Source organism: Meleagris gallopavo, chromosome Z (assembly GCF_905368555.1).
Source record: "Meleagris gallopavo chromosome Z, MGAL_WU_HG_1.1, whole genome shotgun sequence".
Classification (NCBI taxonomy): Eukaryota; Metazoa; Chordata; class Aves; order Galliformes; family Phasianidae; genus Meleagris; species Meleagris gallopavo.
The window spans coordinates 47,341,995-47,354,458 of NC_139435.1; the positions used below are offsets into that span (position 1 = coordinate 47,341,995).

The 12,464-nt window shown below is 59.1% G+C and overlaps 2 protein-coding genes across 2 annotated transcripts; both read left to right on the forward strand.

Annotated features, from left to right (window-relative positions):
* The first annotated feature begins 5,982 nt into the window (after positions 1–5,982).
* LOC146542254 (uncharacterized) lies at positions 5,983–7,854 on the forward strand. The gene is made up of 5 exons (XM_085214082.1): positions 5,983–6,034; positions 6,306–6,397; positions 6,485–6,586; positions 6,847–6,971; positions 7,152–7,854. Exons 1-5 carry the CDS (start codon positions 5,983–5,985, stop codon positions 7,852–7,854), a joined length of 1,074 nt encoding a protein of 357 aa, XP_085070208.1.
* Positions 7,855–8,024: 170 nt separating this feature from the next.
* On the forward strand, positions 8,025–9,038 carry LOC146542255 (uncharacterized; the record flags this gene model as incomplete). Its single annotated transcript, XM_085213608.1, has 1 exon — positions 8,025–9,038. A coding segment is annotated over one exon (1,014 nt), but the record flags the coding sequence as incomplete, so codon positions are not given.
* Positions 9,039–12,464: the final 3,426 nt, after the last annotated feature.

A 12,464-nucleotide genomic window follows, 5' to 3' on the forward strand; every position in this document is an offset into this window, starting at 1 on the left:
TGGGGCACCGGGGACTCATCTCGTTCCCTCTCTTCTCTGGCAGGCGACCATCTTGGTGGGACGACGCAGCATACCAGTCGCTGCGAGAAAGGCACAGGCGCTGCGATGCCAGCATGTGCCTTTACCGAGGAGGCAGGGAGAGGGCACAGGAAAAGGGGTGAGTGACCTCCGCAGTCCTCTGGGGCTCTGCGAGGGATCTCAGCCTCACCATAAGCTGGGGGGAGCAAGGGCTGAGCACCAGAGCCGTGCCGGCTGCTCCCTGCCTTGGCTTGCTTTGTCCTCACAGCCACAACCTGTTTGCTTCCGCAGGCTCTGGCAGCTGCTGCTCTGCAGGTCCTGTGGCTCAGAAGGCACGCACTGGTGCTGCTCCTTCTGGGCCATGCGCGGAAACGGCTGGGAGTGCGACACCTGCGCTGGTGCGGGCACCGGTAAGAGGCAAAGAGCCGTGTGCCGCGGGACTGGGGCCAGGCAAGGCCTGGCAGCGGGTGCTCAGGGCAGCCTTGCCACGGTCTCTCTGCCCCATGAGGGATGGCAGCCTGTCCTGCCGTGGGGATGCATCCTGCTGACCTTCTTGTCTCTCCTTACAGCATCCCGCCCCAACTCCGATCCTGCCAGCCCCAGCACTTCCTGCCAAATGGTACAGGGGCCATCCCACAGCTTTCCGGCGCCTGGAAACACCAGTTCTGGCCCCACCAGCCAGGAAGCAACAGGCCCATCCTGCAGCTCCCAGCTGCCCGAGCTCAGTGTGCAGCCCAGAGTGCCTGCAACAGAGCAGAGGGCAACCCACCCAAGCCCATCTGAGGAGCAGGACACCCTCAGCAGCGCCGAGGACGTGGTGGGAGGAGACGGGCACCAGCTGCAGGTGCTGAGACCGGCGCCCAGAGCCCCAGCAGACGGGGGACCGCGCGGTCCTCCAGAACCTCCTCGGCACCTGCGCCCACACAGCGTGCCAGGCAGCGGGGGACCGGCCGCACAAGAAGCCGCTCCCCGCTGCAAGGTCGGGCCTCAGGCTCCCACAGTCAGCCCCGAAGGCGTCATGCTGGGAGCCATACAACAACAGCCCAAGGTGCTCCACGCAGCACCCGCACCTCGGCCACACCAGCAGCACCGAGGTCCTCGAGGGCTTCCCCTCTGCCTGCACGCACCAGACAATCCAGGCAACGAGGGCGGGCCCGCACTCGAAGCCGATCCCCAGTGGGGCGTCGCGCTTCAACTTCCCGCAGCCGGCCCCGACGAGACCGTGGCAGCCGGTCCAGGCAGCGGGGGCCAGCCCGGGCACGAAGCCGCTCCCGGGCAAACCATCAGGGAAGGCGTCCCCACAGCCAGTCCCGAAGACGGCGCTGATGCCGCCGCGTCCCATCCCCACGTGACGGCTGTGGTCCCAAGCGGCAAAGAAAATCAACCTTGAAAAGAGTCCACCTATGCTGCCTTCATCCTTCGGTGGACCAGCCCAGACACAAAGCCACTCCCGGTTCCAGCATCAGAGAAGACATCCCCACAACCAGTCCCAAAGACAGCGCGGAATCAGCCATGTCCCATCCTGGCGTGATGGTTGTGGTTCCAAGTGGCAAAAAAAATAAACCTTAAATATACTTCCCACATGTTGGCTTCAGTCTTCTCTGCTTGTCCTGTGGTGGGCAGTGTTAGGAGCTGAGACCACGGGGTTGTCTTCTCCCCAGCACCTTCCCAGAGGTTGCCGTGGACTTATCCTTACATCTATCTGTGTCTGTGACGGGGGACAGCATGCCCGCAGGCCCAATGGCCTGGAAAAAAGGGGGCGGGGACGGAGGCGGATTGACGGTTTATAGGCCAGTTCAGCCCGTTTCTGTGACTAACGGGCACGGGGGACCCACAGACCCACATCCTGGGAAAGGGGAAACGGGAGAAGGCTGGAAGGGTAGGGAAATGGGAAATGGGCCTAAGAACAAAACAGCGACAGCGATCTGAGGAGAAAAGTCAATTTCCTAAATATGGTTTTGGAATGCAAGATAACACAATCTAATACTTCACATAATCTTTGACTGCCGAGGTTAGCTGCCTCAGAGCCGTCCCGGACAGAATTGCAGCGACTCATTGCAGGGTACGGGGGGGTTTTGGTCAGTTCCTTTACCAGGGGAACCCCGAGCCAACAGAGCAGCCCAACGGTTCTCGGGAGAGTGGCTGATATGGTGTCAGCATTGCCAGGGTAATGGAACTGCATCCACGCCCCTTGCCTTAGGAGAAGCTTATGGGAGGGCCTCAATGCATGGCTGCCCGCCAGGTGCAGTGAGGAGAAGGCAGCACGTGCGCAGCAGCCACAGCATACTGCAGCAGCAGGTGTGGTAGCTTGTGCAGGACGGCGCAGAAGTACTGTCCCTCCTAGCTCCGGAGACCAGCTTACCTACTGGCAGTAGGTACTGTCTCTCCAAGACCACGGATTTACCACGGCCTCCACCAGGCAATGAGCGTGCCCCGCAAAGACTGTGGTGACCCAGATGGATGCCATGCCCAAGAATGTGGCTGTTCAGGCCTCCGGCTGCAGGGAGTGCCTGAGCCTGCTGATGCCGGGGAGTGTGAGGGTGAGCATGTGGAAGACTGGAAGACCTGCTCAGCATGGTGGCAGAGCTCAAGGAGGAGGTGCAGAGGTTAAGGACCATCAGGGAGCGAGAGCAAGAGATTGACTGGTGGAGTAATTCCCAGGCATGCCTGAGAGGAAGGCGCCAGGGAGACACCCCCCAGAAAGTGGGGGATGGACCCCATGTCCTGTCACTGTCGGGCAGAGAGCGGGGTCCTGAGAGGCAGGGAGAACTGCAAGACAGTCCCAGCTCGGCATCGTGGGCGAGGCACTGTAAATTGAAGGGGATGTGAGAGAGGAGGCCCAGGAAGCTTTGCCTAAGACAGTGTCAAGGGCGAGGCAGTAGACTCTGCGTCTCCAGACTGCCTCTGCTAAGACAGACAGAAGGGTTATTGTTGGTGATTCCCTCCTCATGGGAACGGAAGGCCCCATATGTACACCGGACCCGACTGACCCACGGAGGTGTGCCGCCTCCTTGGGGCCCAGGTCCAGGACACAGCTAGAAAACTCCCAGATCTGGTTCATCCCTCTGATTGCTACCCATTACTGATAGGTCAGGCAAGCAGCCATGAAGTAGCTCAAAGAAGCCTGCAAACCCTCAAAAAAGACTTCAGGGCTTTAGGGCGGTTGGTCGCGGGAGTGGAGCACAGCTGATATTTGCTTCTATCCTTTCTGGGGTGGTGAGGGACACGGAGTGGGATAAGCGGCTGAGAGGCTGGTGCCGCCACAGGGACTTTGGGCTTTTCGACCATGGGGCGATTTACTCAGCACCCGGTCTAATGGCTGCAGGCCTGTGTCATTTGTCTCTAAGAAGGAAATGGACCCTAGCCCAAGAGCTAGCGGGGCTCATTGAGAGGGCTTGCAACTAGGTAGGAAGCGGGAAGGGGATGCAGTGAGGCTCGCTAGGGTAGAGCAAGTAGTCTGGAGTTTTATACCAGGTCCGATGGGGGAAGAGAGCCAAGTGAGGCAGGACAAAGGAACACTTAGGATTGCTGTCGCGCCAGGAGATTGCGGGGAAAAACCTCCAAACTGTCCCGTAGGATGCGGTAGGATCTTCTGGGAACTCCACAGAGGAGGTAATTTTGCCGACTCCCTGTCCAAAACCTTCTCATGTCCCTCTAGGAAGCAGTGGGGGAGAACTTCAAACTTCTTTTGGAGGTTTGATGGAGGGCTTTTTAGAAAGGTAGTGTGCCAGAAAGCCCAGCTGAAGTGCCTCTCCACCAATGCACGCAGCATGGGAAATAAGCAGGAGGAGCTGGAAGCCATGATGTGCTTGGAAAATAACGATCTGGTTGCTATCAGGGAAACGTGGTGGGACGAATCTCACGACTGGCGTACTGTGATTCAGGGCTACAGGCTCTTCAGAAGGGATAGACAGCGTAGGAGGGGAGGGGGTGTTGTCCTCTACGTTAGGAAGTGGACAGACTGCGAAGAGCTGTGTCTGAGTAACAGCCATGACCAGGCTGAGAGCTGTCATGGAGTTATCTCCCGATCTGTGTTTGTGACAGGGGCTGCAGCCCCCAAAAAAAGGGGAAAGGATAAAAAAGAAAGTGTTGAAGGTTTACGGCCGCTCGGCCCGGCCTCGTGACTAATGAGGCAGCAGACTTGCGGGCAAGGGTAGGGAGATAGTAGATGGGCCTAACAGAGAAAAAAACCAGAGCAACCAGAACGATCTGACAAAGAACATTAGTTTGCTAAATCCAATAAAATCAAACACAATGAGAGTGTCCAAAGCTGAAGCCTTACGCTACAGATTGCAGAGGGAACCACGTGCTTCTCTGCTGCAAAACCGAGAGAATCCACGAGAGGGAGAGAGGCCGGTGTCCTGCCAGGAGCTCCACCTTTCTTGCTCTGCACCATCAGTCCTCTGGGGAATGCCACTCCTCCCCTTCCCTCCGAGAACCAAAATGCCCCAAAAAGACAGTCCACAGAACCAGAACATTAACTCTTTAACTCCCACTGCTTTCCACAGTGCTACGATGTGGAATACTGACAAGAAAAATCACAAAACCACAACAGGAGCTTAGGGGTGAAAATCAGGGATCGGTCCAGTAAAGGGCATCGAGTGGTTGGGGTCTGCTACAAGCCACCCGATCAGGGGAAGCCTGTTGACGAGGCCTTCTTGCGTCAGCTGCAGGAGGTGTTGCGCTCGCGGGCTCCTGTCCTGATGGGGGATTCAACCAGCCAGATATCTGCCGGGATAGCAGCACGGCAGGTGGCAGACGATTCAGGAGATTTCTGGAGTCTGCTGAGGATTGCTTCCTCATCCAGGTACTAGACGGACTGACCCGAGCTGAAGCCCTGCTGGACCTGGTGCTCACCAATGCAGAGGTGATAGATAGTTTTGAATCACAGGATCCTGGTATGGCTTGGGTTGGAAGGGACATTAAAGTCTATCTAAAGTTCCAAACTCCTGCAGTGTGTTGGTTGTCACCCACTAGATCAGGCTGCCTGAAGCCCTATCCACTGAGGCCTTGAGCATCTCCACAGAGGGCGGCTCTCTAGTCGTGGGGGCTCTCCCATCAGTGTTGACCTGACTTTCATGAAGAAGCTGACTCTCATGGTCAGGCTGGATGAGCAGGGATGCGCCAGTGTGACTCCAGGACTGCAGGCTTGGACAAGGGACAGCTCCTCTCCTGTCTCTGGCATGGTGACCATTGCCAGCAGGTCAAAGAAAGCAAACCAGAGTCAGAAGTTTTACTGACTCATTTTATACACAGGCTTGAAGGGAATTGTGCCCTGCCTATGCCACTTTGCCTCTGGGAACCGTACAGGGGTTGAGACTTAGATGTGTGAAGACACGGATAGGAAAGGATCATAAAGCCCACCCAACCCCAAGTGCCTGCCATGGGAGCGCTGCCAGCCAGCAGGCCAGGTTGGAGCAGGGCCCTGTCCAACCCGGCCTGGAGCGCCTGCAGGGATGCGCACCCGCAGCTTCTCTGGGCAGCTGTGCCAGGGCCTCACAGCCCTCTGAGTGAGGAATTCCCTCTCACAGTTCACCAGATCTCCTCTTTTCTCAGCTCAAAACCTTGTCCTGTCACCATCAGACCGTGGAAAGTCACTCAGAACACACACTAGAAATGCTGGTTGACGCACAGACCCTTTATTAGACTCTCTGCTGCGATGTCCAAGCACGGGCACGGCGCAAAAGGCCTGAGGGAGGCCATCCTTGCTCCCTGCTGATGGCAGCACCGGGCTCCTCACCCTGCGCTGCCCACAGGAGCCGCCGCCCTCCCGCATGGGTGCCGCGCCCTCAGCCCTCAGTGAGGGGGCGACCGTGATGTCACCGTGATGTCACAGTGGTGGCCATTGTGACCCGCGGGGCTGGGAGCAGAGCAAAGGCTGCCGGGCTGGGGCTGTGCTCATTGCGGCCTGGTGAGGCGCGGAGAGAGGAGGGACTCTCTTGACTCTCTTGTTTCTCGCCGTCAATGCCGATCATGTCCGAACAGAAGGAGGAGGCCCCCAACTCTGGGGAACCAGGTGAGAGCCCCGTGTCCCTGCGTGCGGCTCCCCACTGCCGGGCAGAGAGCAGCTGGGGGTCTGCCTGCGGCTGGGAGGGGTGGGAGGGGCGGGCAGGGGCTCCCCAGCGCCGCGGGCAGGCAGGGCCCCTCTGCTCCTTGGCCAGGGGGCGAGCTTGGGCTCCGGCTGCCCGCTCGTGCTGCTGGGCCTCTGCAATGCCCTCCACCCCCTCCAGCCCTGACCCCGCCAGGTGCTCACCACTGCTCACGGTTGCTCTCTCCTTCCTCTCCAGTGTGCGTGCTGTGCCGCAGGGCACAGGTCAACCCGGACATCTGCGGGCGGACATTTGCCAACGGTGGGCTCTGTGCCCACGAATTCTGCTTGGTGAGTTCCCTCAAGGGCTAGGGCTCCTGCCAGGGACGTTCCCTTCCTTGCTGGCCTCACGAGATCCCGCTCTTTTCTCTCCTACAGTTCTTTGCCGATGGCCTTTTGGAGTGGAGATGCCCAATGGGGGGAATTTTTGGCTTCTCCATTGGTGCCGTCCAGCGCACCATCCAGCAGGCAGACCAGAAGGTGAGGACGTGAACGGAACGGGGAGCTTGGTGCCGGCAGAGGCTTGCACCAAAGTTTTGCCTGGGCCTATAGAAAGCGATCGCGGCCCTTCCAACCGGCTCCGGGACAGAGTCCCACCACAGCAGACGAGCCTCATCTGCCAGGCCGCTCCGCAGAGTGTGAGGCAGCGGTGCCCACACCCTGCGCCCTGCCTGGAGAAGTGGGGCCAGGCGCGGAGGCCCCGAGCCCACCGCTGACGGGGCCCGCTCTGCTCTTTTCAGCACTGCTTTGTCTGCGGCGGGAGGGGAGCTACCATCAGCTGCGCGGAGACAGGCTGTGAGCGCAGCTTCCATCTGCCCTGCACCGAGGACGGGCAGTGCATCACCCAATACTTTGGGCAGCACAGGTAAGGGCTGTCAGCAGCAGCCAAGCTGCCGTTCCTCCCTGTCCCTCCCAGGGAGGAACCCGCAGCGACACCTCCCAGCATCCTGCCAGAGCCAGAGCCCAGGCCTGGCGCTCTTTCCTGGTCCTCTGCGCTCCTCACAGCACTTCTCACCACGCCCGTCCCTTCTGTCCTCCTGTGCAGGTCCTTCTGCTGGGAGCATCGCCCTCAGCAGGCAGCGGAGGCAGCTCCGTCGCAGAACACCGTCTGCGTCATCTGCCTGGAGCCCGTGGGGGACAGCACGTCCTACCACACCATGGTGTGCCCCGTGTGCAAACAGGCCTGGTTCCACCGGGCCTGCATCAGGGTAGGAGCCCTCCCCTCGCCCCGCGGGCACGGCTGGTGCTCAGCAGCAGCCAGCCCCGCTCACGCTCATGCTCACGCTTGTGCTTCTCCCGTAGAAACACGCCCTGCACGCTGCCACCATGCGTTTCTTCTGCCCCGTCTGCGGAGGCAAAAGGCGATTTCGATCCCAAATGACCACGCTGGGGATCCAAATTCCAATCAGGTTGGTGTCCTTCTGCCCGGCTCTGCAGACGCTCAGGCACAGGTGCTGTGCCTGCCCACGAACTGCCCCGGCAGGCCCAGCCCCTTGCCATCCTGCAAGCATCGGTCTCAGCTTCACGGAGCAGCTGGGAATGAGCTCAAGGGGGATGAACGGGGGTGCCCTGGATCTGCCTCACACCTGGGGCACCGGGGACTCATCTCGTTCCCTCTCTTCTCTGGCAGGCGACCATCTTGGTGGGACGACGCAGCATACCAGTCGCTGCGAGAAAGGCACAGGCGCTGCGATGCCAGCATGTGCCTTTACCGAGGAGGCAGGGAGAGGGCACAGGAAAAGGGGTGAGTGACCTCCGCAGTCCTCTGGGGCTCTGCGAGGGATCTCAGCCTCACCATAAGCTGGGGGGAGCAAGGGCTGAGCACCAGAGCCGTGCCGGCTGCTCCCTGCCTTGGCTTGCTTTGTCCTCACAGCCACAACCTGTTTGCTTCCGCAGGCTCTGGCAGCTGCTGCTCTGCAGGTCCTGTGGCTCAGAAGGCACGCACTGGTGCTGCTCCTTCTGGGCCATGCGCGGAAACGGCTGGGAGTGCGACACCTGCGCTGGTGCGGGCACCGGTAAGAGGCAAAGAGCCGTGTGCCGCGGGACTGGGGCCAGGCAAGGCCTGGCAGCGGGTGCTCAGGGCAGCCTTGCCACGGTCTCTCTGCCCCATGAGGGATGGCAGCCTGTCCTGCCGTGGGGATGCATCCTGCTGACCTTCTTGTCTCTCCTTACAGCATCCCGCCCCAACTCCGATCCTGCCAGCCCCAGCACTTCCTGCCAAATGGTACAGGGGCCATCCCACAGCTTTCTGGCGCCTGGAAACACCAGTTCTGGCCCCACCAGCCAGGAAGCAACAGGCCCATCCTGCAGCTCCCAGCTGCCCGAGCTCAGTGTGCAGCCCAGAGTGCCTGCAACAGAGCAGAGGGCAACCCACCCAAGCCCATCTGAGGAGCAGGACACCCCTCAGCAGCGCCGAGGACGTGGTGGGAGGAGACGGGCACCAGCTGCAGGTGCTGAGACCGGCGCCCAGAGCCCCAGCAGACGGGGGACCGCGCGGTCCTCCAGAACCTCCTCGGCACCTGCGCCCACACAGCGTGCCAGGCAGCGGGGGACCGGCCGCACAAGAAGCCGCTCCCCGCTGCAAGGTCGGGCCTCAGGCTCCCACAGTCAGCCCCGAAGGCGTCATGCTGGGAGCCATACAACAACAGCCCAAGGTGCTCCACGCAGCACCCGCACCTCGGCCACACCAGCAGCACCGAGGTCCTCGAGGGCTTCCCCTCTGCCTGCACGCACCAGACAATCCAGGCAACGAGGGCGGGCCCGCACTCGAAGCCGATCCCCAGTGGGGCGTCGCGCTTCAACTTCCCGCAGCCGGCCCCGACGAGACCGTGGCAGCCGGTCCAGGCAGCGGGGGCCAGCCCGGGCACGAAGCCGCTCCCGGGCAAACCATCAGGGAAGGCGTCCCCACAGCCAGTCCCGAAGACGGCGCTGATGCCGCCGCGTCCCATCCCCACGTGACGGCTGTGGTCCCAAGCGGCAAAGAAAATCAACCTTGAAAAGAGTCCACCTATGCTGCCTTCATCCTTCGGTGGACCAGCCCAGACACAAAGCCACTCCCGGTTCCAGCATCAGAGAAGACATCCCCACAACCAGTCCCAAAGACAGCGCGGAATCAGCCATGTCCCATCCTGGCGTGATGGTTGTGGTTCCAAGTGGCAAAAAAAATAAACCTTAAATATACTTCCCACATGTTGGCTTCAGTCTTCTCTGCTTGTCCTGTGGTGGGCAGTGTTAGGAGCTGAGACCACGGGGTTGTCTTCTCCCCAGCACCTTCCCAGAGGTTGCCGTGGACTTATCCTTACATCTATCTGTGTCTGTGACGGGGGACAGCATGCCCGCAGGCCCAATGGCCTGGAAAAAAGGGGGCGGGGACGGAGGCGGATTGACGGTTTATAGGCCAGTTCAGCCCGTTTCTGTGACTAACGGGCACGGGGGACCCACAGACCCACATCCTGGGAAAGGGGAAACGGGAGAAGGCTGGAAGGGTAGGGAAATGGGAAATGGGCCTAAGAACAAAACAGCGACAGCGATCTGAGGAGAAAAGTCAATTTCCTAAATATGGTTTTGGAATGCAAGATAACACAATCTAATACTTCACATAATCTTTGACTGCCGAGGTTAGCTGCCTCAGAGCCGTCCCGGACAGAATTGCAGCGACTCATTGCAGGGTACGGGGGGGTTTTGGTCAGTTCCTTTACCAGGGGAACCCCGAGCCAACAGAGCAGCCCAACGGTTCTCGGGAGAGTGGCTGATATGGTGTCAGCATTGCCAGGGTAATGGAACTGCATCCACGCCCCTTGCCTTAGGAGAAGCTTATGGGAGGGCCTCAATGCATGGCTGCCCGCCAGGTGCAGTGAGGAGAAGGCAGCACGTGCGCAGCAGCCACAGCATACTGCAGCAGCAGGTGTGGTAGCTTGTGCAGGACGGCGCAGAAGTACTGTCCCTCCTAGCTCCGGAGACCAGCTTACCTACTGGCAGTAGGTACTGTCTCTCTAAGACCACGGATTTACCACGGCCTCCACCAGGCAATGAGCGTGCCCCGCAAAGACTGTGGTGACCCAGATGGATGCCATGCCCAAGAATGTGGCTGTTCAGGCCTCCGGCTGCAGGGAGTGCCTGAGCCTGCTGATGCCGGGGAGTGTGAGGGTGAGCAGGTGGAAGACTGGAAGACCTGCTCAGCATGGTGGCAGAGCTCAAGGAGGAGGTGCAGAGGTTAAGGACCATCAGGGAGCGAGAGCAAGAGATTGACTGGTGGAGTAACTCCCAGGCATGCCTGAGAGGAAGGCGCCAGGGAGACACCCCCCAGAAAGTGGGGGATGGACCCCATGTCCTGTCACTGTCGGGCAGAGAGCGGGGTCCTGAGAGGCAGGGAGAACTGCAAGACAGTCCCAGCTCGGCATCGTGGGCGAGGCACTGTAAATTGAAGGGGATGTGAGAGAGGAGGCCCAGGAAGCTTTGCCTAAGACAGTGCCAAGGGCGAGGCAGTAGACTCTGCGTCTCCAGACTGCCTCTGCTAAGACAGACAGAAGGGTTATTGTTGGTGATTCCCTCCTCATGGGAACGGAAGGCCCCATATGTACACCGGACCCGACTGACCCACGGAGGTGTGCCGCCTCCTTGGGGCCCAGGTCCAGGACACAGCTAGAAAACTCCCAGATCTGGTTCATCCCTCTGATTGCTACCCATTACTGATAGGTCAGGCAAGCAGCCATGAAGTAGCTCAAAGAAGCCTGCAAACCCTCAAAAAAGACTTCAGGGCTTTAGGGCGGTTGGTCGCGGGAGTGGAGCACAGCTGATATTTGCTTCTATCCTTTCTGGGGTGGTGAGGGACACGGAGTGGGATAAGCGGCTGAGAGGCTGGTGCCGCCACAGGGACTTTGGGCTTTTCGACCATGGGGCGATTTACTCAGCACCCGGTCTAATGGCTGCAGGCCTGTGTCATTTGTCTCTAAGAAGGAAATGGACCCTAGCCCAAGAGCTAGCGGGGCTCATTGAGAGGGCTTGCAACTAGGTAGGAAGCGGGAAGGGGATGCAGTGAGGCTCGCTAGGGTAGAGCAAGTAGTCTGGAGTTTTATACCAGGTCCGATGGGGGAAGAGAGCCAAGTGAGGCAGGACAAAGGAACACTTAGGATTGCTGTCGCGCCAGGAGATTGCGGGGAAAAACCTCCAAACTGTCCCGTAGGATGCGGTAGGATCTTCTGGGAACTCCACAGAGGAGGTAATTTTGCCGACTCCCTGTCCAAAACCTTCTCATGTCCCTCTAGGAAGCAGTGGGGGAGAACTTCAAACTTCTTTTGGAGGTTTGATGGAGGGCTTTTTAGAAAGGTAGTGTGCCAGAAAGCCCAGCTGAAGTGCCTCTCCACCAATGCACGCAGCATGGGAAATAAGCAGGAGGAGCTGGAAGCCATGATGTGCTTGGAAAATAACGATCTGGTTGCTATCAGGGAAACGTGGTGGGACGAATCTCACGACTGGCGTACTGTGATTCAGGGCTACAGGCTCTTCAGAAGGGATAGACAGCGTAGGAGGGGAGGGGGTGTTGTCCTCTACGTTAGGAAGTGGACAGACTGCGAAGAGCTGTGTCTGAGTAACAGCCATGACCAGGCTGAGAGCTGTCATGGAGTTATCTCCCGATCTGTGTTTGTGACAGGGGCTGCAGCCCCCCCCCCAAAAAAAGGGGAAAGGATAAAAAAGAAAGTGTTGAAGGTTTACGGCCGCTCGGCCCGGCCTCGTGGCTAATGAGGCAGCAGACTTGCGGGCAAGGGTAGGGAGATAGTAGATGGGCCTAACAGAGAAAAAAACCAGAGCAACCAGAACGATCTGACAAAGAACATTAGTTTGCTAAATCCAATAAAATCAAACACAATGAGAGTGTCCAAAGCTGAAGCCTTACGCTACAGATTGCAGAGGGAACCACGTGCTTCTCTGCTGCAAAACCGAGAGAATCCACGAGAGGGAGAGAGGCCGGTGTCCTGCCACTTTCTTGCTCTGCACCATCAGTCCTCTGGGGAATGCCACTCCTCCCCTTCCCTCCGAGAACCAAAATGCCCCAAAAAGACAGTCCACAGAACCAGAACATTAACTCTTTAACTCCCACTGCTTTCCACAGTGCTACGATGTGGAATACTGACAAGAAAAATCACAAAACCACAACAGGAGCTTAGGGGTGAAAATCAGGGATCGGTCCAGTAAAGGGCATCGAGTGGTTGGGGTCTGCTACAAGCCACCCGATCAGGGGAAGCCTGTTGACGAGGCCTTCTTGCGTCAGCTGCAGGAGGTGTTGCGCTCGCGGGCTCCTGTCCTGATGGGGGATTCAACCAGCCAGATATCTGCCGGGATAGCAGCACGGCAGGTGGCA